Below are 26,952 nucleotides of genomic sequence, written 5' to 3' on the forward strand. Positions count from 1 at the left end.
ACACAATTTAAAAATACATATTAATTACTTAACCTAAAATAAAATAAAATGTACAAGAAAAAAGGCCAGGTCTCAGCGATTTGCCCATTATTTCTAATATCCGATCCGATTTTTTATCCGAACGCATTTTCTGTTACTCTTTCAAAATAATCACCTATTTTTCACCTCTATTACAGAATGTATATACTAGCCTACTAGATAATGTTGTGTGCAGTAAAAAGTTCCACATTTATTAATTAGCTTGATTCAACTGTTTTTCCGAGAAAGTGGAGAATAATTTTATTTATAATCTGTTTCTTTATGGGAGTGAAAGTCTAAACAACGACCTTGTTATTGTAGTACCCATTGTTCTGTATATGTGTCGAAATTTTTCGGACATTACACGGATAAATGAAGAAATAATTAAACACAATTCTATAATTAAACATATTTTTTTGTTTTGTTTCCTAGGTCAAAGATAAATTATGAAATTCTGATTACTAAATAAAGACAGATCTAAAAGTGATAAAAACGTTTCCTTTTTTAGATTAACTTATTTATGAATTTTAATAAAGGAAAATGTAATAAAAAGTGCGACATTTTGTCACATTTTCTATGACGTCACAGGTTGCTCTTTCATTGAAATTCCATAGTTTTTTCTGAGTAATTTCGCGTTATGACATTTAATAAAAAGTAACTGAGAGAAAGAGAAAGACATTCTATTGGTGTCGCTACTAACACTTGAATGAAACACACTTTACACTGCACAATATTAATTTATTGGAAAAAATGCTCCGGTCTATAACAGATTCTAATAGGAATGTCGATACCGCGTTTTAAAATACTAGTGCTGCCATCTAACGAAACATAAATGAACTAAACATTAATATTTATTTAAACTTGTTTTACTTGAATTAAATAGACCTTTTAGACATCCCGCCCACCAAAGGACCTCGTCCTTTTTCACACAAAAGAAAGAATATAACACAATCTTTGAGAACATTACTAAATTGAATACAATCCAAGTAGAAATTAACGAATGGAATACGGTATCGACACATAAACATATTCCTAAACTTACAATATATACTCCATTACTCTAACACAACTCAACAATTAAGGAAATATAAGTCACTGGTGGTTACTTAAAACGTAGCAAATTAATTGGGTTAAAAGTAACAAAACAGCGTGATCCATCTATGATAATGATAAATAAGTGAGACCCACAGTGACTCATGAGCACATATAATAAGAAACTTGAAATAACAAAAACCACTTAATGCGAAATAACTCTTAAATATACAAATGAACTAACCACTAACTCAAACAAAATGAACTAAATAAGAACTTTTAATTCCGATGACCTAAATATACAAAATTCAATGTAAAAAACATAGCTCAATGTAAACAATCTGAACTTTATTAACTATAAACTTATGTTTTCTAATTTGTAGGAGATTCTTATATAACTTAACAAATGATCTACAAACAAACAGATGAAATACTTTAGGTATTAACCACTCACCATACAAACTCATTTAAAATCCTTAACTAATAAGAACAAAGTGTAATTAAACTTCGGCAATGAAAGAACATTACTTACTTATGTCAACTTCTAGGTTTTTAAGAATGTGGTAAAAAACATAATTTATTACATGGCCGCTTACACAATCCATTTTTTGTTCGAATCGTCACTACACGAGTTACGTCATCTTTACCCGGATGCTTGTCCACAATTCGACCCAATAACCATTTCGCTGGAGGTAAATTGTGATCCTGGATAAAAACAATATCATCAATCTGAGGCTCTGACTTTGTAGTGTTCCATTTGTATCTCTGGTTCAACGTCACTAAGTATTCATTTGACCATTTGCGCCAAAAATCGTTAACCATTTTTTGTGTAAGCTTCCATCTCTGCAATCCTGTAATATTTTTTTTCTCATAATCTTCATCCGGAATTACAATCAAAGGCTCACCCACCAGGAAATGGCCTGGTGTTAGTGGCAACGGGTCCTCTGGGTTGTTGCTTAAATAGGACAGTGGACGCGAATTTAAGCATGCTTCGATCTGCGTCAGCACTGTCGATAATTCCTCAAAAGTGAGGGTAGAATCACCGATCACTCTCTTCAGATGTGTCTTTGCAGACCGGACTCCTGCCTCCCATAACCCTCCAAAGTTCGGGGCATGGGGAGGTATGAATTTCCACGTAGTTTTCTCATTTGCAAGCAAATGACTGATTTCGTCAGGTATTTGTGACATGGATCGATCAAACATGTGCTGTAATTCCTTACAGGCCCCCACAAAATTCGTGCCGTTGTCACTGAATAGTGTTTCGCAATAGCCTCTTCTAGACACAAATCTTCGAAAGGCGGCTATAAAGCCTTGAGATGTCAAATCCGATACGGCTTCAAGATGTATAGCTTTTGATACCATACATATAAATATGCAAATGTAGCCCTTATAAGATTTTGCTCCTCTTCCAGGTGAAAATCGAATATTAATGTGACCAGTAAAGTCAACGCCGGCAGTCTTAAATGGTCTGCTAGGTTTTAATCTGGCTTCTGGAAGCTGTCCCATTAGCTGGTTGTTATTTTGCCTTGCATATCTAACGCACTTAACACAAGTTCTGTAACACTTCTTTGCTAAGTCTCTAGCACGAATGATCCAATATTTTGATCTCAATAAATTCAACATAAGCTGAGGGCCTCCATGAAGCGTTCTTAAGTGAGCATCTAATACCAATAACTTCGTGAGGTGACTCTCGCTAGGCATTATAATTGGATGTCGCTTGTCATATCCCACTTTAGCAGCATGAATTCGCCCACCAACTCTCAACAATCCACACTCATCAATAATGGGACACAGCGTGTGCAACTGGCTGTTTTTTCGTACAGAACCGTTAGACTTTATCTGTTTAATCTCCTCTTCAAAATATAATCCTTGAGTTTTCTTTATACAAAATTGTAAGACTTCTTGTGTCTCTTTATCTGTCACATATTTTGTTGTATCTCTTTTTTCTTTAGGCAGTCTCAACTTTAAAATTTTCTTACAATAGGATAGTACTCGCAACATTCGACCTAACTCAGAAAATCTTGTCCAAATGAACTTCTCCTCAATTTGAATAGTAGAAGTTAAGACTTTAATTGCCTTCATTTCTTCAGCCGTCTCAAACTGTTCACTAGTTTTCTTTTGGTAAGTATCTTCCTGCAGCCACTTTGGACCGTGCCACCACAATTCATGATCTATCAATTCTGCAACAGATAAACCTCTGGACGCACAGTCAGCTGGGTTGAGGTTGGTATTCACATGTCCCCATTGATGACGATCTAGCATGGTAAGTATCTCTGACACCCTATTGCTCACAAAAGTCGTCCACCGACTTGGCTCTCCTGCTAACCACGCTAGCGTAACCGTGCTATCTGACCACGCGAATATCTGATTCTTAGGCACCTTCATAATCTGTGCGACCTCATAAACAAGTTTGGTCGCAAGCAACGCAGCACATAACTCCATTCGGGGAATGGAGATTTCTTTCTCCACAGGCGCTACCTTAGTTTTCGCAGAAATGAGATTTGCAGAGGTATGACCGTCCTTATCTTTGGCTTTCATATAAACAGCAGCGGCGTATCCTGCTTGAGACGCATCTGCGAATACATGCAGCTCTACTTTGTCGTCTTGCTTTGATTGCAACCATCTAGGTATAATAACTTTCGTTATATTTGTCAGATCTTCTCTAAATTCTTGCCACTCTTGAAATAGTTCTCTTGTCACGTTCTCATCCCATGATAATCCAGATTTCCATAATTTCTGAATGAAAACCTTTGCCATGAAAATTACTGGTGCTATCCAACCCATTGGATCGTACAATTTCGCAATGTCAGACAGCACTCCTCTCTTTGTAACCGTATCTCTCAATTTAGGTAATTGTAATGTATATCCGAAATTGTCACATATTTTATTCCAGGTGATTCCCAACACTTTCATATCTTTTGACTTGATAAGTACAGACTGACTTGACTTTTGACTTTCTGTTTTAATATGCTCAAGTAGCTCATCACTATTGCTACACCATTTTTGCAGCTCAAACCCACCAGCTTTCATCAATTCGTTCATCTGCTCGTATATTTCAACGGCCTGCTCATGAGTTTCACAACCGGTAAGTAGATCATCCATATAATAATCCTCCAACGTAATCTTAGATGCAATAGGGTACTTCAGTTTCTCATCTTTAGCTAATTGTTGAAGAGATTTTACTGCTAAATACGGCGCGCAGGCAGTCCCAAAGGTAAGTCTTAGTAACTTATAGTGTTGGATGGGATCACTCGAATTAGCTCTCCACAAAATTCTCTGGAAGTCTGTGTCTCCCTCGTTCACTCGAACCTGTCTGTACATCTGAACTAAGTCAGCGACAATGCAAATGGCATGACGTCTCCATCGCATGAGTATGTGACGTAGATCTTGCTGCAGTTTAGGTCCCACCAGCAGATTCTCATTTAGTGACACGTTGTTGACTCCCTTACTCGAAGCGTCAAAAACTACTCGGACCTTAGTCGTTTCCTTGTCTTCACGGATTACGGCATGGTGTGGAAGATAAATGACGTAAGGATCAGACAACTGTTTCTCCTCTATAATTTTAACCATATGGTTTTGATCAAGATAGTCGTCCATCACTTTTTTATACTCGATGTGGAGGTGGGGGTTTTTCAACAATTTCTTTTCTAACCATTCGAATCGTCGTAAGGCTACTTCCTTTGATCTTCCATACAGACATTCAGGATTAGCACTTTTAAAAGGTAGCCTCACTAGATATCTTCCTTCTTCGTCTCTTATAGTTGTCTCTTCGTAAATATCTTCACATCTTTGCTCTTCTTTTGTCATTCTCTTTTCTATGCAATCAGGCTCTCGCTCTATTTCCCAGAATTGTTTTAAAAACTGATCTTCTTTCACGTGAATGTGCAGACTTACTATTTTTCCTTCTTCCGACGGTGCTACACCTCCGAGTCTACCAGACAGGATCCACCCGAATTGGGTGTTCTGTGCCACCGGACCACGTAGTGATGGATGTTTCACGAGCCCTTCTATTAAGATTTCGCTGTGCACCTCAACTCCCAAAATGAGGTCAATCTTTCCAGGTGTACCATACTGCGGATCAGCTAAAGGTAAGAACTGTATTTCAGGCCAGTCTGAGATCATCGACTTCTTGGAAGGTAGAAATGAAGTCAGTTTCTTCAATACGAAGGCTTTTACTGGAACGGAGAAGGTAGGTTGATGAATAGATTCTATCACGCATGAAACTATGTTCTTCGTTCTTGTTTGGCCATCTCCTACTCCACATATAAGGCCGTTCACAGAAGATCGCTGAAGGCCGAGTGCTTGTGCAGTTGCTTCACTAATAAATGAAGCCTCAGAGCCTTGGTCAATGAGTGCACGAACGGTAAGTGAATAGCCACTTGTTGATTTTACTTTCACCAAAGCCGTCGCAAGTAATACCTTACTCTGGTGACTCTCTTTTGCAAAATGTGCTACCACTTTTGTCTCAGGTTCTCTGTTTGGTTGAATTTGCACTGTGTTCTGGTTTTTCTCGAAGCTCGGAGATTCATTAGAAATTGAATCTTGATTGGTACCTCTCTCAAAATGTAATAGTGTATGATGCCTCCTGCCGCAGCGACGACAACAGGTAGACATGTGACAACTCTTCACGGGGTGCGTTGGAGACAAGCAATTAAAACACAAACCCTTTGATTGCACATACTCAGATCTCTCTTTGGGGGATTGCTTTCCAAATTGCTTGCACTGAAACAGTGTGTGTGGACCTTCACACATTGTACATGTGTTAGTAGACTTCTTCTCATCGTTAACAGTGTGGTGAAATGATTTAGATTTGTTAAATTGTTTGTTGCTCGTACTGTTGGTAAGTTGCTTTGTTGTAGGCTTTCCTGCGTCTAACATCTCTAGTGTTCTGAATCTCGTCTCTAAAAACGCCTTTAGTTTACTCCAGGTTGGTATCTCATCAGATTTGGTTTCACTCATTTGAAGCTCCCACAGTTTGCGCGACTCATGATCAAGTTTTGATACCACCAAGTGATTAATTATAGCGTCCCAGGAACTTGTATCAATTTTTAGATTTTCTAACGATTTTAAGCACGCAGATGTTGTATCTAGTAACTGTTTGATTGCCGTCGGAGACTCAGAGAACAAAGTCTTTTGTGAAAATAATCGCTTCATGACTTCATTAGCATTGTATCGCTTGTTGCTATAGCGACGAGTAAGTTGACTCCATGCTTCGCTATAATTTGTCTCTGTAGTGGATAAGTTCTTCAACAGATGTTCCGCTTCTCCAGACAAGCAACTTTTGAGATAGTGTAGCTTCTGAACAGCACTCAAATTGGCATTGTTGTGAATCAATGATCGGAACATGTCATGAAAAGTCTCCCATTCTTCATAACCACCAGAAAACTTCGGAAGGTGTATTTGTGGTAGTTTAACTTCGCAACTCTGCGTTGTTGCATTTTGGATTGTTGATACCGATGTAGATGCTGAAGGCTGGGCACTCAACATGCAAACTCTCGAATCATCTTTAAGTTTTGTTTTATACTCCATGTAAACCTCTTCGAATGTAGTGTACACATCTTCTGCAAAATACTCAAATTCTTCTCTTTCTGACTTCTCTATAGACGAAGCAATCTCATTATGATCCTCTACGAAGCTTTCCCATAGCTTTTGTAAAGTTTCCGTTCTTGTCTCAATGTATGTCACTGTAATTCTGTCCTTAGGTGATTTTTTATAATTCGCATATGCCTTCTTAACACGTTCTAATAAATCTTCTTGTTTCCGTATAAGAGCCTCTATCTCCACCATTTTGTATTTAATTTTAGTGTCCAAATTTAATGTTCCAAATCCAAATTATTCTAAGTCCAAATTCACTCAAAATTTTCTAAGTCCAAATCACTCGAAATTTTTCTAAGTCCCAAACACTCGAAATTTTCTAAGTTCAAATCACTCAAATTTTTTCTAAGTCCCAAATCACTCGAAATTTTCTAAGTTCAAATCACTCGTAATTTTTCTAAGTCCCAAACACTTGTAATATTTTCTATGTCCTCAAAGCTCACTCCCGGGTTTCGGCACCAGATGTCGCTACTAACACTTGAATGAAACACACTTTACACTGCACAATATTAATTTATTGGAAAAAATGCTCCGGTCTATAACAGATTCTAATAGGAATGTCGATACCGCGTTTTAAAATACTAGTGCTGCCATCTAACGAAACATAAATGAACTAAACATTAATATTTATTTAAACTTGTTTTACTTGAATTAAATAGACCTTTTAGACAATTGGCTTCACTTTATTAATAACTAGCGACCCGCCCCGGCTTCGCTCAGGTGCAATGCTGAGGAAAAAATGAAATTATTTACGACATCACATTAAAAACCTCAAAAATAACAGTATTTCTCCACTATTTAATGGATGTTATTATACGTAATAAACCTTCCCCTTGAATCACTCTATCTAATAAAAAAACAGCATCAAAATCCGTTGCGTAGTTTTAAAGATTTAAGTGTACATAGGGATATAGGGACAGAAAAAGCGACTTTGTTTTATACTATTTATACTATCTAGTGATGAAGTAATAAAATTTATTTGTCAATATACTTACGGTCTTATTCAATTCAAATTTTATGCTACAAAGATTTCACTATTGTTTAAAAATTTGGTATAGTTGAGAATAAACGGCGTAATAATCTCATTAAACGCCAATCTTGTTAGGAAAACCCACTCAAGTGCGAGTCGAATTTGCGCACAAAGGGTTCCGTACCATTGACTAGGTAAACAGCAATAGGTACACAAATTTCATATTTCCAACATGTTGTCGTAATTGATATCGAGCAAAAAAGGCCAAAAAAACACGTCTGTTATATTGGAGCCCCCTTTAAATATTTATATTATTTTATTTTTAGTATTTAATAATTATAATAAAACACTTTGTTGCACACAAATTTACAAAACACAAACAAACAAACAGTATTTGTTGTTATAAGAGGCAATAGGAATACATATTTTGTAAAAATTTCAACTGTCTACATATCACGGTTCTTGAGATATCTGATATAGCCTGGTCACAGGCAGACGGACGGACAGACAACGAAGCCTTATCAAAAGGGGCACGTTTTTCCCCTTTGGGTGCGGAACCTTTCTACCGAACCGCTCTACACTCTAAAATCTTAACAGTGCGACCGTTTTCTCAACGATCTAGACTTCAGATCAACACTCAAGATTACCTACTCTAAACTAGACCATTAGAATTCACATCTATGCCATCAAGTAAAACCATAATTTTCTCATACATTTCCCTCAGATCCGCTAGCAGTTATGGTTTCCCTATTTATCAACTTATAACGTTATAACGCTAGGTTAATTAAATCAAGGCTGTGTTACCGGTATTACATAACGCTAACTGTGACGGAAACGGTGTCGGTAACGGTTAGGTCGGTCGTCGTGTCAGGAATAACTGTCGCGTGCGTTTTGGTATCGCGGTGAACTTGGGTGCTTTATGGTCACAATTACCGCTTTTGCTTATTGGGTTTTTACTTTTATGACTGTTAATAGTTTACCGGCCTCTGTGGTCTATTGGTTGAGCGTTGAACTCCGGAGGTCCCGGGTTCAACTCTCGGTGGGGACATATCACAAAAATCACTTTGTGACCCCCAGTTTGACTAAAACATTACAAGCTGATCACCTGATTGTCCGAAAGTAAGACGATCCGTGTTTCGGAAGGCACGTTAAGCCGTTGGTCCCGGTTACTACTTACTGATGTAAGTACGTAGTCGTTACATGAGTCATGTCAGGGGCCTTTGGCGGCTCTATAGTAGCCCTGACACCACGGTTGATGAGGTTGGTAATCCACCTCACAACTCACACGATAGAAGAAGAAGACTGTTACATTTTTAAACATTGTTTCCTGGTTTATCTTCATTCTTCATACGCTGCGCTACAGCGTGCAAAACACATGCCTCTAAAACCGCCGTCTAAAATGGTCGAGTCAACAATATTGGTACTCTAGAACAGCTGACTAACGACAAAAAGTTAAGTGACCCAATTGTATAAAAGAATATTGAATTATTTACTATTAAAAAACGCTACACACATAGCAATAATACAATGACATCAAAACATAAAAAGGAAACTCGGTCAATATCTTATTTGCCATTGGTTTCCAATCAACAAACTCAGCTTAACAACAAGCTCTTCATAAAACGAAAGTAAGTAGATACCAAACTAAAATTGACCAACAAGCAAAATAAGAGGTTATGAATATTCATCGTTGATCATTTTGTTAGCTAAACGCAAAGCAAATTATTTGCTTTGACTTCTATGTGTCCACACATGCATAATTACATGAAATATTAATTGATGTTTGGTTTCAAATTGCCAAATCATTTTCATCATCAAATTGTGGGTTATTTAAGTGGTGATTAATGTGGTTTTCGAGACTGGAATTATGTAATAGTAAAATATACCCGACTAGCGGCCCGCCCCGGCTTCGCTCAGGTGACAATGCTGAGGAAAAAATGAAGTTATTTAAGACATCATATTAAAAACCTCAAAAATAACAGTATTTCTCCACTATTTAATGCATGTTATTATACATATAAACCTTCCTCTTGAATAACTCTATCTATTTTAAAAAACGCATCAAAATCCGTTGCGTAGTTTTAAAGATTTAAGCGTACATAGGGATATAGGGACAGAAAAAGCGACTTTGTTTTATACTATGTAGTGATATATTAAAACAAAGAATTACTGCAAATATTCTTCATAACCACCTAACCTAACCTAACTGATTCATTGCTGGGCATATTACATAGCATAAGCTCACGACTATATCCCAATTGGGGTAGTCAGACGTACATCATCGCAAGATGGACTAAGTACCCACACCACACCAAGCTTTCTGTTAGACCAATATGATAGGTGGTGAGCCGTATCGCCGTCTATTCTATAATGGTCGAGCCAACTGTGTTAGTGAAACTGCACTTAAGATAAATTAATAACTCATGGGTGCAAGTCCGAGGTTCGAACCGGCATACACACCTAAGTATACAGGGTGTTAGTGACATCGTAACGAAAACTTTGAGGGGTGGTTCAGGCCATGATTCTGAGTTGATATCAAGTAGAAATTTCCGTCGCAAAAGTATGGATTGGAAAATAATTAAAAAGAAAAGAAAAATTTTTATGATTTTTTCGACACGAAATTCCACTTGATATCAACTCAGAATCATGGTCTGAACCATCCCCCTCAGTATTCGTTACGGTGTCACTAACACCCATACCTACTTATATGGCTACCGTATGTACTTGTACGGGGTGTAAGTGTCATCGTAACGAATACTGAGAGGGATGATTCATCTGATTATTCTGAGTTAATATCAAGTGGAATTTTCCATCGCAAAAGTATAGAATTGAAAATAATTTAAAAAAACTAAAAAAAAAACATGAATTTTGCGACGGAAAATTCCACTTGATTTTAACTCAGAATCATGGTCTGAATCAACCCCCTCAGTATTCGTTACGATGTCACTAACACCCAGTATATTATTTCAAACCTATGTAGAGGGTGTTAGTGACATCATCAAGGGTGTGATACTGAGTTAATATCAGGTGGAATTTTCCGTCGTAAAATTCATGTTTGTTCTTGGTTTTTAAGTTAATTTTTAATTTCTACATTTCTGCGATGGAAAATTCCACTTGATATTAACTCGGAATAATGAGCCGAATCCTTCCCCTCAATATTCGTTACGATGTCACTTACACCCCATATAACGTATGGGTGTTAGTGACACATTTTTTTTCTTTTTTGACGGAGTGTTTGTGACACCGTAACGAATACTAAACGTGAATTTTGCGACGGAAAATTCCACTTGACAACAACCCAGAATCATTCCTCAAAGTTTTCTTTCTTTGTGTTATAACAACACAACCTACTCATCTATGAACTGATGATGCTTCACGAAATCTCGGTCACAACATAAAGCACCGCCAATGCCTAGGTGTTCATATTACTGCGTGCAACAATACTGTAATGATTGCCCATTGTCGTCGAGTTCGCGATGTCTATTATAAACGAACGAAATATAACACGGCGCATGCGCGGAACCAGGTCATAATCACTAGAGGTATGTGAGCGGTTGGAGATTTTTTTAAGACTTCTTTTTGAAGAAATTGCTAATGGCGAGAGCGTTACTTGGAATTATTTCAATTTGCTGTCTCCATATTAGAAGAGAGGAAACCCAAACAAGAAACAAACTCACGCTCATTATCCCTAATGGGGTGGGCAGAGCCACAAGTAATCAGAAGATAACTTACATCCACTATTGATACGAAGTTCTTAGTCGGATATGATGTCTTAATTTGACCCAATCCGGGCACCGCATTACATAAGAATGATGTTGTAATTTTAGTAAATAAACAACTCAAATACTCAATTCACGAATTGAATCACAAGTTTCCACTCCATATATTGGTAACAATTAATTATCTCTACCAATTCAATTTAATACTGGCAATCAAATCATTGATAGTAAACGAACCGGTGAATTGGTTAATTGTAATCCGTCAAGGTACCTTCGAAGGCATTGTTGTGGTGGAAATAGTGAAAGTATTTTGGTGACTGTCCTCTATAGGTTAATTACACAACAGGGCCTTAGGGCGATGGAGTGATCGTGTGGATTGTCCGATGTTCAATTTAGAACTGGTATAAATATACAAGACTGGTATAAATAATGAAGACTATATAGAACCGGAGAGGAAATATGATTGCCCACCTGATATCTACGACACAATTCATTTATAACAAACATTATAGAAGGAGAGTAGCTCGGTCTGCGATTGTTGAAGTTAAGCAACTTTCGCAAAGGCCGGTCATAGGATGGTGACCACAAAAAAAAAGTTTTCATCTCGAGCTCTTCCGTGCTTCGGAAGGCACGTTAAGCTGTTGGTCCCGGCTGCATTAGCAGTCGTAAATAACCATCAATCCGCACTGGGCCCACGTGATGGTTTAAGGCCCGATCTCCCTATCCATCCATAGGGAAGGCCCATGCCCCAGCAGTGGGGACGTTAAGTTGATGATGATGATTATAGAAGGAAAAATTGAAGGGAAGAGAGGAAGGGGTAGATCTGGCAGAACATTTATGAAACAAATAAAAGAGAAGGTGCAGGTCGTGTCGTATCGGGAACTGAAGGTTTTGGCAGGAAGAAGAGAGGAATGGCGATTACTCCACCGACAAGAGCGCAGCTCTTAAATAGAGAGAGATAAATATACTTACAGATATTTTTGTAGCAGAGATTTAGGTAACAGAAAGAAAGGTTTTACGCGTATACTGTTGCAGATTCCAGTAGGCTTAGCACGCTAACTGCGCGAGAAGAGCGAATAAATATCAAAGCGCGAGTTGTCAAATTTGACAGACGAGTTATGGTTCCTCGTTCGCGCATCGACTTGCTCGCGACTTGAATGCTAAAAGTGTATCACACAATTTCACACAAATTATATTAAAAAGTATTAAGTAATTTTCTCATATCTTATGAAAACTGTTTTTTCTTTTTCTTAACTCTTCTATCTTCTCTTCTTCTATCGTGTGGATTGTATGGTGAATTACCAACCCCGTCAACCCTGGTGTCAGGGTTACTGAGCCGCCATAGGCCCCATATCCACCCTCAGCCGCCATAGGTCAATCATCCGTGCCTATCCTTTTCGGCGCATAAGAAAAAGATGGGTATACCCATCTAACGTAAAATAAAATTAGGTGGTATCCGCTTATTTAAAAACATTTGTTTGAATATACAAGAGATACAAGTTAGCCTAATATTTTTATTATTATCAAAGGTACTTTGTAAAAAGAGAGACGATTTGCTGATAGTTCATTATACGATTCATTACATCCATCTTATGATTTCATATTAAAAGTGGCTGCAACTTGTACTCTGATTACTTTTGTCTCTGCACTTAAGTAGGTATATATGTATATCTTGAATACCACAGGGTTCAGACTATTGAGGCGGAGATAAACTGGACGCGACATAACGGTGATAAAGTACCGGTATCGTATGCTACAGATATCTACCTGGGTATTCTTGTTCCGACCAATTACAGCAACTTCGATGTAGTTCGAAATATGAATTTTAAGATTTTGTCAAATCATGCGTGTTCTGCTTTGATATATTAAGTATTTTAAAGACAGTTGGCTCGACCGTTATAGACGGCGATACGACTCACTACCTATCACGTTGGTGTAACAGAAAGCTCGGTGAAGTGTAGATACTTAGTTCACCTTGCGATGGATGTACCTCTGACTACCCCATTGGAATATAGTAGTAAGCTTATGTTATGTTATACAGTGCATTCAAATGTTTATGTGGGTTGTAATCACTTACCGCATACACAACACAACCCTAACAAACATCATAGAAGGAAAAATTGAAGGGAAGAGAGGAATGGGTAGACCTAGGAGAACATTTATGAAACAAATAAAAGAGAAGGTGCAGGTCGTGTCGTATCAGGAGGTGAAGGATTTGGCGGGAAGAAGAGAGGAATGGCGATTACTCCACCGACAAGAGCGCAGCTCTTAAATAAAGAGAGAGAGAATCACTTGCCTAGGGCCTTAGCCAAGCAAACGATTATGACAGCGACAGTGACAGTAATAAAAACTATTTCTATTCTATTCTAAAAAATAGATATGATTGCGAGCTTTCTGTTAAACCAACGTGGCAGGTGGTGAACCGTATCGCAGTCTATAATGGCCGAGCCAACCGTGTTAGTGAAAACTTACGATAAATTGATAACTGACTGTTTTATCATACTCTGTTCTGTGACTGGTCTTAGGTATGTACATTTGTACCTTTAAGTACCTTATGTACCTTTTGTTCGGGACACCATCCACTGCACATGGGTAAGCCGACATGACATCACATTTTATTTAGGTATAAGTTTCTGTGTTCGTTTTCCATGTACCTATATAGAAAATATTTCATGTGTGCTTTATTTGTCTTTTGATGTGATGTCTAATCTAAAAATATGTAATCCGTGTCTATGGTGTCCTAAATAATATATGTTTCTTTCTTTATGTCATACAATTACCACAGCCAGAAAAAGTGCATCGATGGCTCCCGTTACAATAAACTACTTAACGCATAATAAAACAACTTTTTACCTGTCACAATGACTGTAATTTACTACTTGTACTTTACTTTTTTTTCTGTGTATTCGTCTCACTCAGAGTACTGCGGGGCGGAAGGCAAGAGGGAAACCACTGCCCCATTCTTCCCTCTTCTCTTCTTCCTATCGTGTGGGTTGTGAGGTGGAATAACAGCCTCATAAACCCTGGTGTCAGGGTTATGATTGAGCCGCCAAAAGCCCCTGGTATGGCTCATGTAACGATTATTTACATCAGTAAGTAGTAACCGGGACCAACGGCTTAATGTGCCTTCCGAAGCACGGATCATTTCCATCATTCATTGGTCATTCGGACCATTTTTCCGTAAAAGTAGCTTGGAGAATGCTACACTAACAAGAGCGTGGCTCTTAAATTAATGATGATGTGAACGACTGTACTTTATAAAGAATATAATTTCCTCTATATAAGGAACCACAAATTGACTTACTTACACCAATCGTTATAACTATTATTACACAACTTTTCTTATTATATTCCCGTAGTATGATATAATGTGTATAATATATCATAAAGCCATAACAATGTGTTGCATAATGAAGCGAGTAACGTTCGTAATCTTATTATTTTTCGTTATCGCTACCTAATTCCATTTAAGCCCTTAAGTTATATCTTTTAGTAACTTAAAGTAAGTACATAATATAATAATAAAATGTTAATACATTGTTTTAAGTTTACGCGGTTATTATCATAATTAAAATACATAAGAACGGATTCTTTATTATATGTTACTTCATTAACAATGTTATACAGTATATTATGTGTATATATTATCACTTATACAACTTAATTGACTTTTTTATTGTTAGTTATTTAAAAAAACATACACACACACACACACACAGAGCGGATGAAGGATAATAGGATTACGAAAGCAGTATATAATGTACATTGACCAAATTGGAGATGTCCTTAGAAAAAGTCCACTTGATATGAACTAAGAATCATGGTTTAAATCATCCCTCAAAGTTTTCGTTACGACGTCACTAATAATTTATCTATCTATCTATCTACTCAGCCTGTATCCATCCACTGCTGGGAATACGCCTCCTCTCTTTCACGCCATCCTTTCCGGTCCTGTGCAAGTAGTGTGTGTGTGTGTGTGTGTATATTATATATACAATATTATTATTAAAATATTAAACAATTTATAAGAAAGGTCAGTGACCTACGAACGACAGTAAGACCTACACACATTACAAAATGCATTTGAATATTATTTTTTCTCACTATTAAACCTTACCTATTGTTGTAAATACTGATGACAGGTTGCAAAAACTAATTATGCTTATTACGACGAAATTACGGAATGTGTGTCATTATTACGCAAAAAATCAACAATGACATATTGTCATACATAAGCATAACATATACCTACGTATGCATTTTTGATTGTTAGCCCACCATGCAATTATTTTCGCACATTTGCATATAATGATCTTATAATTAATTTTGGCACGTAATAAATGCTATGGTGCCTCCTTTTGGGGGTTCTTGTATGTGTACGTGATCATAATTATTTATAGTTTTGAAGCAATGAGTAAAGTTATATTATTCAAATATATTAAGTATATTCAGAAAGTTTTCTGAATATACAGGGTGTTAGTGACATCGTAACGAAAACTTTGAGGGGTGGTTCAGGCCATGATTCTGAGTTGATATTAAGTAGAAATTTCCGTCGCAAAAGTATGGATTGGAAAATAATTAAAAAGAAAAGGAAAAATTCATGAATTTTTTGACACGAAATTCCACTTGATATCAACTCAGAATCATGGTCTGAATCATCCCCCTCAGTATTCGTTACGTGTCACTAACACCCATACCTACTTATATGGCTACCGTATGTACTTGTACGGGGTGTAAGTGTCATCGTAACGAATACTGAGAGGGATGATTAATCTGATTATTCTGAGTTAATATCAAGTGGAATTTTCCATCGCAAAAGTATAAAATTGAAAATAATTTAAAAAAACTAAAAAAAAACATGAATTCTGCGACGGAAAATTCCACTTGATTTTAACTCAGAATCATGGTCTGAATCAACCCCCTCAGTATTCGTTACGATGTCACTAACACCCAGTATAACTTCATCTACCGGTGGTCGGATGATATTGTGAGGTATGCCGGCAATTAATGAGACGTGCACAAGATCCGGGATGGCGTGAAAGAGAGAAGGCCTATACCCAGCAGTGGGTGGATACAGGCTGAGTAGATAGATAGATACCCAGATCATCTTGAGATGGATCTATACGTAACTAGTTCAATAACAACACATCTAAATATATAAAAGGAGAAACTGACTGACTGACATATCAACGCACAGCCTAAACGACTGAACGTAGGCACTTGAAATTTGGAAGGGATGTAGCTTAGGTACCGTAGAGGTTCACTAAGAAAGGAATTCCCGAAATTCCCACAGGAACGGGAATTAGCGGGAAAATCATTTTGTATGAAAACGATCTCTCTTTTATAACACGCCACGCGGACGAAGACGCGGGCAAAAGCTAGTATAGAATAAAGAGTATATTATAGAGAGCTAGGATGATATATAACAAAATATTTTTTTCTTTAAAGCTAACGGTATAAGTTAGTACTAAAAACGGTCAACTTTTTGTCTGCTTGCCTGTCTTTACCAGTCATATGTTACTAATGGCAAAAACTTTGAAAAATTATCGCCCAGTGCGATTTGCTAAAGTTAAACTTATTTATTTTTTGTCATACATTTTTACCGTTTTTACTTAATAGCCTGTGGCCAATACGCTTAAGTTGTGTTAAGGCAGTAATGGTTTGAGAAATGGACGATTTTTGTAACGGTTTAAGCAAGAAATCATAATAAAACAACGAAGGTATGAAATTATAGAGTGCCTACTAGCTTTTGCCCGCTGCTTCCCTCGCGTTAAATTCGGGGTAACACGGTTCTCCTTTCCTAATGTATCTACAGATTTATAGCTTCCTACCTTGAAAACTGCGAAAAGTCCCATGTACAATTTTACTCTCCCTTTGAAGGCAATGGGGGCAGATTTAAAAAAAAAAATTGGATGCACAATTTTTTTGTTAGTCACAAATAGTCCGCATACCAATTTTTAGCTTTGAACCTTGAAATTGCGGAATTATCCATACAAATTTCCACCCTTTGTTTTAGGCTCTTTCTAATCCCCTACATTGGAAAGAGACGAAAAGTAACCTATGTCACTCTCCACCCGTTCAACTATCACGTCAGTTCGTCGCTCCGTATTGCCATGAAATACGGACAAACAAACAGACACACACATATAGTTGCCCATTTATAATATTTGTATGGATTTTCATTGAACCAAGTTGAAAAACTTCAGCTTCTCTTTTCAGCTTTCTAACGGCTTTTCATTTGACTCAGAATTTTTGTTAACTAAATACCTAAAAGATATTATGACGTATGGATTACCTATTTATGCATAACAATATAGGTTGTGTTTGAAAATAATAAATCGATATATAGTCTATCTATGAAACACGATTCTCACGAGTAAGTTGAAATGTACAGTTTTCTGGCAATCCCGAATCTAACCACAATGAACACAAAAATACTATTAAACAAATGATAGTCTAAATCACATTCATAGTTGAGCAAAAAAAAATACCACAGATTCAAAATAATAGGTGAAGTAACAGCTCGTAAAAAATGTTACTGCTGTTACCGCCGCAGTAATATTGGTAATTTTATAGAATTACTGATAATATTTGTTGCAATAAAGAATGTTATTACCATTACAGTGTTATTTAAGATGAGTTGATGTGTGGATCGGTATTATTCAGGTCACCAGTTAAATTTTTTTATCTCATTTTTGAGTGGTGTCAAGAAAGGTGCGGCGCATGTCCGTAGGCGGCGGCGCGTGAGTTGATTCGCCGTCTACCTGTTGCTTTTATATGTGTTCTCATTTTCTGATTTGTTTGAAAGACGTACCGCTAATAGGTATGTAACATACGATGGGTGCTTAAAGAAGTTTGTAGGATGTATTAAGTACGGTCACGAGCATTAATATGTATACACTTTGGTACCATGTCACATTAACTTTATTGACAAATTGAACTGTAAGTAAGTCTCACTAAATGTCAAATATGTTAGTGCGACAGAGTCCTAAAGTGGGTACATTATATTGCTCATGACTGTTACCTACATGCGCGTTGTGCGCAAAAAAAAAAAGAATTGTCACGGCTTTAAAGCAAAAGTTTAATTTCATTCTCTGTTTAACATAGGTACGTATTTAATATGCAGGTATGTGTTTATTGTTTTTTTTAATTATTAGCAGGTACACGCTTTGCCTTTCCACATTAAATCCCCTAGGTATCATTTACACCATTTAGGGTTGGCTAGTAGAGATGTATTTTACTGATTCCCCCCACCCACCTTCCCCCACACTCACATCTTTTTTTTTATATTGTTAATATAATATATTATATACAATTAAGAATATGGACAAGTAAAACAATTCAAACTTTCAAGTATAATATCAAACATTTCAACGTGTACGCATGAACATAAATTATTGCCGTTTACGAAGAGCGAGGGTCGTGATGGAACAGACAGAACCGTGGTTTGATTTTTAAGTATTTTTTTGTCTGCCAGGAAATTGTTTGTTAGGTAATTGTTAATTGTTTGCTGCCTATTTAGTAATATACAGGGTGTTAGTGACATCGTAACGAATACTGAGGGGGATGATTCAAACCGTGATTCTGAGTTAGTTATCAAGTAGAATTTTCAGTCTCAAAATTCATGATTCTTTTTACTATTTTAAAATTATTTTCAATTCTACACTTCTGCGATGGAATATTCCACTTGATATTAACTCAGAATACTGAGCTGAATCATCCCTCTCAGTATTCGTGACGATGTCACTAACTCCCTGTATACTAGTCCACTGACTTACTACTGACTTTAATATATAGTAATACGTATTATAAATTTAAGAAGAAGAAGTAGAGAAAACGAAGAAGAAGAAGACTTGCATAATAGTTGCATTATACGTACTAAGTATAACATTAATTTGATTGTGGAATCTTCCGGCCAAGTAGTTAATAATGCTATCTGCGGCAAATGTACAATAAGTCACGTCAAAAAAAAAAAGATTGTGGAATCCAATTGTATGGATTGGTCATAGCACGATATATCTTCTAAAAAGTTACTCTAGATCCTCTTTAAGGTCTATGTACCTACTTATATTTTTAGTCTGATGAACAAGAAGCAGAATAGACTAATGCATTTAACCTGTGCAAAGGCAGAAATTTCTTTATTAATTGATTTCACGCCTTTTTGTTGCATGAAAATTGCATTTTTCCACTGCTCATAAGTATCTGCACTTAATTACTACTTTCATGATAGAGTCACGATTTACTTTAATTATAATTCTTTAGTTGGCGCCTATCAAGCGCTCGAAAACGCCTCAAGTTAAAATGTTAAGCATAGAGTAGTTGAGGTGTAGAATAGACGTTTTATTGTAAAAGTAAGTGAAGAGAAGACGGGGATAAGCTATAAATTAATAATTTAACATTTCCAAAATATACCGAACTTCCACCAATGATTAGTTAATTTATCTTAATTATAGACGGCGATACGGTTCACCGCCTATCACATTGGTCTAACAGAGAGCTCGGTGAGGTGTGGGTATTTAGTTCATCTTGCGGTGGATATACCTCTGCTTACCCCAATTGGGATACAGTCGTGAGCGTATGTTATCTATGTACATCATTAAAATAAATAGGTAAAGGATATTCAATTCAAGATATCATTTTACACATACACACACACAACATTATTCACATACATCAATAGGTTTTTTTTTCAATAGATGAGATGGTGGATTTTTACAGACATACATATACGTACTTACATACTACGATCATAACATAACATAACAAATACTTTATTGCACAAACAGGAAAAAACAAAATACAAAACAAAAGAGAAATAGAATCCTGACACACCAAAGAAAAAAGCTTTTATGCATACTCGCTTATTTATTCGTAGATACTCGCCGGTTTAGAGTACTTTTGTCTTGGGCTTTTATTTAAAACATCCTGGATGTGATCGCGGTATGTACCCGTAGGCCTTCCTTTTCCAACTCCACCTTTTTTTTTTCGACGTGACTTATTGTAGATTTGCCGCATATGGCATTAACTACTTGGCCGGACAAATGGGGAGCGCTGAAGGCTCTCACCCGATACAACGTTTAAGACAACAGGCCTGAGGGTGCCCAGTTGGGCGCGAACCTCGGCTCAGGGCGTCGTCTGAGAGGAAAAATATTTGAAAGAATTAATCGACCCTAGTGGGTCGATAGCGATAAGCGCTGAATGAGGGAAATTCCAACTCTACCACATACACCCGCATCATAAGTCTTTCTGCTGGCTTTTTCTCTTAATTATTTCATGCTGATTGCTCTCAACAATGTGCTTGTGTTGCAAGTAAATGGAACGTGTTAATTTAAACACCTATATCAAAGAAGGTCTATCTACGCCATCAACTATGCCAATTAAAACCAACTCAAGGTTTTGGGAATGAATAAAGTGGTTCGTGCGACCGTTTGTAATAATAACGTAATATGGTAATCGCAGCTCTATATGATGTCCACTCGCTCTTGTTTTGCAATTACGATCGTTATGCAAGACTATTTCGGAGTACAGTCAGTGGTAAAGGAGTGAACTCCCCCTCCATCACTCTCTCTGCTTCTAAAAAAAATCAATATTTATTTTTCAAAATTGGCTTACATAGCGCTTTTTGAACATCAAAAATTAAATTACATATAACGGCCTCCGTGGTTCAGTGGTTGACCGTTGTGCTCACGATCCGGAGGTCCCGGGTTCGAATCCGGGTGGGGATAAATCACAAAAATCACTTTGTGATCCCTAGTTTGGTTAGGACATTACAGGCTGATCACGTGATTGTCCAAAAAGTAAAAAGATCCGTGCTTCGGAAGGCACGTTAAGCCGTTGGTCCCGGTTATTACTTACTGATGTAAGTACGTAGTCGTTACATGAGTCATGTCAGGGGCCTATGATATAATTACCCTGACACCAGGGTTGATGGGGTTGGTAATTCACCTCACAATCCACACGATAGAAGGAGAAGAAATTACATATTATGTAACTAGCTGTAAAACTACCACCACATCAGAAGCTGTATCGCTGAGGGAAAGACGTGGCCAGAAAACCTCCCTACTCTTACTTCTTCTCCGGCTTCTTCCTCTCTCTTTACAATAACAATAATAAAAAAGTTTATTTAGGTAAAACCTACGACACACCATGATTGTTTTATAAAAATATGAATTTATAACTCACATTCGATCAATGACTTAACAATAAAAAAATAATAAAAATAAAATGCATTTATTTCAAGTAGCTACCCATATTGTAAGGTATAATTATGTCACTTTAAAATTAAAAGTTATTACAATGAAAAAAATAAAATAAAATAAAAATTTAAATATTTAAAATTATTAAAATCAAAACTTAAAATTAAAATCATATTTATGAAAATGAAAAATTAATTAATATTGAGTTAAAAATAAATGTAAAATAATAAAATCCATTTAGAACACCCTTTCCGGCACTGGCACAGAGAGGTGTCTCTCACAACAATGCTGAAGAAAAGGGCAGTCCAGCCTGACAATAGAAACTTAAACAAATCCATGCCTCTACTTCGACAAAATATAGTCGTTAGCTTATGTTACGTTGCTATGTGAAATACCTACTGCAACTCACGCCTGTAATCCTTTACGGGTAAAGCAGAGCTACAAGTTAGTAGAAGAAACTTGTAGCTATGAATCACATCTTAAGATTAAGTATGATAAGCTACTGACTGGTTATCCAAGCTGGTTACAACTACCAACCTATTGTTCTTTTATCTTATTATCGTGCTGTTATTTTATCGTATTGATCTTATATGATAAAGGTTGGACACTTCATACAAACAACCTCGTTTTACAGAGACACCACACATTGGCATTATCGTACACGCGCACCTGTGTGTGTGACGTCTGACGCGATACGATTCAAGACTAAACTATGTTAGAGGGGGATGAGGTAAACTTAGCTCAGAAGCTGGTGGGGAGCGGAGAGTTGCCGTTATATACGTAGTATTGTTCCTTATTCTATGCTTATACGATGTTTCTTGTAAAGAAATACACTTCTCATCAAAAAAATCGAAACACCTTGCAAGTTTACGTTTTGTCAGGATTATCAGAAAAATGTGTACATTTAGGAATAAATGTTAAATGTCGTTTAATAGTGAGTAATATGAGCTTATCAAATCTTAATGTTAATGTTCTAAATTTAAATGAATTTTTCATAGGTTTCGTATTTTGTTAAATGAGTCATTTTTATTCCGTATGGAGTATAAAGGAAATGGATAAAACAAACACACGTAAATGAAAAAAAAGCTAAAAAACGTTTATTTAATAACTTGTATTCCCTCCCCGAGCTCTAATTACTGCTTCCATACGGTTCTTCATCGATCGGATGAGAGTCACGATCACATGCTGTGGTATATTGTCCCATTCCTCTTGGATTGCATCTTGCAGCTGGCTAAGTGTTTCTGGGGCAGGATCTCTTGCTCGAATTCGTCTCTTTAATTCATCCCACAGATGTTCAATGGGATTCATGTCCGGGCTTCTTGCTGGCCATTCCATAATAGAGATATCGACTTCGTTAAGATAATCTCGTACGACGCCCGCGGTGTGAGCCCTAGCATTGTCGTGCATGAATATGAAGCCGTTGCCAATAAAATGTGCATAGGGCATCACATGAGGCTCGAGACACTCTTCGACGTACCGATGACAGTTTAGTGCAGGCAGACGTGGCCCAGACACGAAAGCAAGCTCTGTCTTACCGTCGGCGCTGATTCCTCCCCAAACCGTCCACGAACCGCCACCATAGCTGACCTTTTCTTCAATGCAGCATTGTGCATAGCGTTCTCCGTCTCTTCTGTAGACCTTGTTCCTTCCGTCGTTACCATACAGCATAATTTTACACTCATCAGAAAAGAGAACTTTGCTCCACTGTAGGTATGACCAATTTAGGTGCTCACGTGCAAAGTTAAGGCGCGCTCTTCGATGGTCTGCAGTTAATTTCGGCCCATTTGCTGGCTTATGCGGTACCAGTCCACGATCCTTCAACCTTCTTTTAATTGTAGAGTCACTTACAGCCACCCTTCGTACAACACGAAGCTGCTGCTGCAGTTGAAAAGCGTTAAGGCGTCGATTTCTTAAAGAAGTTGTTACAATAAATCGATCATCTCGCTCAGAAGTGACCCGATTCCTGCCAGATCCTGAACGGCGCGTGAACAAACCAGTCTCCCGATAACGTTTATAGACTCTATGAACAGATGACAGGCTTAGATGCAGTCTTGCAGCCACAACACGCTGACTAAGGCCAGAATCCAGCAATGCCACAACTTGGGCGGCTTCTGTGGGCGAAGTATCCATACGTTTTAGAAAAAAAACCTTTTTTCAGACGTCCCAAAGTCACAGTATTGAAATAAAAAACAAAAAGTTTAAGGATAGGCGCCAATTTTTAGTTTTTAAACGCTAAATGTACTCCAACCCTAAACACACATTTGTCTCAAAACAGTGATTCATTTCGTTTATAAGATAAACAAATGAAATTCTAATTTTGAATTTAGAATTTTCGCTTATTACTGTAATGGCCAAACTGCCAGCTATACATTTATGTATTTTTTTTCATCGTATGAATTCTTTTTTGTGTTAAATTCGGACAGAAACAATGAAAACGGAAGTGTTTCGATTTTTTTGATGAGAAGTGTATTTCTATTCTATTCTATTCTAAACGTCCCATGCTGTCCCATATATACCCATGCGCGGTGTTGAAGCGACGCTTATTAATACTTTGTCTTATGTTTCACCGGCTTAATATTGCCATGAAAAATTACATACTTACCTCTTAAGCTTCCTCAATTCCTAACGCTTGGATGGTGTAAACACACGTTTAGTACAGAACAAGCAAAATTTTGTTTACATATATCGTCATACAAGGTGCGTCATACTCTCAAATGCAGTCCAAGCATAATGTGTACACTATATTTCAAGGCGATAAGGTGCAAAATTTAAATACAACTTGTACTGTACAATGAATTGTATAGCTGCTTCAGTGTTAGACTGTATTTTAAAGAATTAAAGTTTAAAATGGATTAAAGGCCAAGTTTCCATAGTACATTTCTTATAGAGTATAGATTCACCGAACCGTTGGTGTTCTAATCGGTTGATTGAAGTCATTTTTTGCATTATATATTAGGGATTATTTATGTTTAGAAATGGTAAATCAGTTGTATGAATGACTTAACATGATTTATTAAAGGGGTCGTAATATTCGTAATATCAAGTAGCTTATTTTTTTTTTGTCGCTGTGGTCCTGCGGTTCATCGGCTTGCTTCTCAAACGGGGAGCGCCATTTTGAATTTCAGTACCGGACTTGCAACGATAAGTTATTAATTTATCTTAAGTGCAGTTTTCACTAACACAGTTGGCTCGACCAATATAGACGGCGATACGGCTCACCACTTATCACGTTGGTCTAGCAGAAAGTTCGGTGAGGTGTGGGTACTCAGTTCATTTTGCTATGGATGTACCTCTGACTACCCCAATTGGGATATTGTTGTTAACGTATGTTATTTTTTGATACAGTACTTTAAAAAAATATCACAATATAGATTACAATGAAAAAATGCTGTAACACTCCATTTTGTGATTTCGAGTATTTCAGTGTTGTGTTTGTGAAGTAAATTTCCGTTTACAAAACAAAGACTTCGAAGAAATTAACGTGCGTTCTTTGTTAGACTATAAGTCTCTTGATAATCGCATAAAACAATACACATAATCACGCTCTCTGGAGCAGTCAAGCCAGCGGTAGAGCTCGTCAAGTCTTTAATCTACATACACTATTACTTTGCACAAACGCACACACAAACATCTCTCACCCTAAACGCATATACCTGCTCCGTTCCGTCGTGGGTAAAAAGAGTACCTACTTGAGGTCTAACTCTTTTTACGAGTGGCACAAAAGAAAATTGCTACTTAAATATATAAAAAAAAATCTACTTAAGGGTGTTAGTGAGATTGTAACGAAAACTCTGAGAGATGATTCAGACCATATCAAGTGCAATTTTCCGTCGCAAAAGTATGGAACTGAAAATAATTAAAAAATACTAAACTTCTCATGAATTTTCCGACAGGAAATTCCACTTGATATCAACTCAGAATCATGATCTGAATCATCCTCATCAGTATTCGTTACGGTGTCACTATCACCCTGTTTGTTGCCTTAACGTTTAAAATGAAAGATACATTGATTGTATGACTTGTATTTTTGAGGCTACTAACACAGACTTTCGCAAGGAGGTTTTTACAAGGAGGCTTAGGTCAACTAGAAGATACGCAACATTTATCTTATCTTATCTTATCTAGCCTAAAGTGTCCCACTGCTGGGCAAAGGCCTCCCTCCATTTCTTCCAGGACTCTCTCTCCAGTGCTTCCTCCGGCCAGCCTTCCAGGAAAGCATCCAAGTCGTCGCGCCATCTCCGCCTCGGTCTGCCGCGCCTGCGCCTGTCTCTATTCGGAGACCATTCTGTGGTGATCTTAGCCCACAGGTCGTTAGGCATCCGACAGACGTGACCTGCCCAATCCCACTTCAACTTGGCGCCTGCGTGGACCACATCCGCAATTTGAGTCTTAGAACGCAGCACGGTGTTTCTGACACGATCAGTCCGTTTCACACCCAACATGCTGCGTTCCATTGCTCGCTGGCAGACCTGAAGTTTGGACCTTTGAGCCTTTGTCAAAGACCAAGTCTGAGCTCCATAGGTTAATATTGGGAGAATGCACATGTCCACGAGTTTGCGTTTTAGAGATAGAGGTAAATCGCCTTTCATATGTTCCTTCATTGACCAATAGCTCCTCCACGCATTTTCGGTCCGTCGTGCAACTTCTTTGTCTTGACGTGACTGGAAGGAGACTATTTGCCCCAGGTAAATGTACTCATGGACATATTCCATTCCCCCATCATTTAAAACTACCCGTTTTTGTATGCTATTAGTCATGAGCTTAGTCTTTGACATATTCATCATCAGTCCAACCCTCAGGCTCGCCGAACTTAAATCCTGCAGCATTTTTTCTAACTCTGAAGCCGAGGAAGAAAGAAGGACGATATCATCGGCAAAGCGGAGATTATTCAGTCTCTTGCTACCAAGGTCGATACCCCGCCTCTCCCATTCTGTCGCTAGGCTCCGAAAAACTTCCTCTAGCGTGCTAGTAAATAGCTTTGGCGACAGAGGATCACCCTGCTTGACGCCCTTTTCAATTTTAAAAGATGGTCCCGTCGTTTCTAATTGTATAGCTGCTGTGCTATTGGCATAGATTATTTTTAGAAGATCTATATAAGTTTGTTGTATCTGTTGGTTCTGGAGTGCGTCAAACAAGGCGTCGTGCTTCAAACTATCAAACGCCTTGGAGTAATCGACGAAAGCTAGATATAGAGGCAAATTGAACTCTGTATGCTTTTCCAATATCTGGTTCAATGTATGCAGGTGATCAGTGGTAGAGAGTCCCGGTCGAAAACCTGCCTGTTCTGGTGGTTGGTTAAGATCCAGTCTGCCAGAAACACGGCGTTCTATGATTTACATGTAAATAAAATATTACACACGGTGATGCTCGCCAGTTCTGTTACTTGCTGAACTTGGCTTGATACTCTCCCCTGTGTCTAGAT

The 26,952-nt window shown here is 37.5% G+C and overlaps 2 protein-coding genes across 6 annotated transcripts in view; one reads left to right on the top strand and one right to left on the bottom strand.

Annotated features, from left to right (window-relative positions):
• The window catches only part of LOC126376395 (uncharacterized), a 46,828-nt gene extending 39,991 nt beyond the window's left edge, over window positions 1-6,837 (bottom strand). The window contains exon 1 of the mRNA XM_050023721.1: window positions 1,687-6,837. Coding sequence (XP_049879678.1) covers window positions 1,687-6,837 — 5,151 coding nt within the window. The remainder of the gene's footprint in view (window positions 1-1,686) is intronic.
• Window positions 1-26,952, top strand: part of LOC126375996 (nuclear speckle splicing regulatory protein 1) — a 115,941-nt gene that overhangs the window by 51,724 nt on the left and 37,265 nt on the right. The window lies entirely within an intron of this gene.

Source organism: Pectinophora gossypiella, chromosome 20, assembly GCF_024362695.1.
Source record: "Pectinophora gossypiella chromosome 20, ilPecGoss1.1, whole genome shotgun sequence".
Taxonomy (NCBI): domain Eukaryota; kingdom Metazoa; phylum Arthropoda; class Insecta; order Lepidoptera; family Gelechiidae; genus Pectinophora; species Pectinophora gossypiella.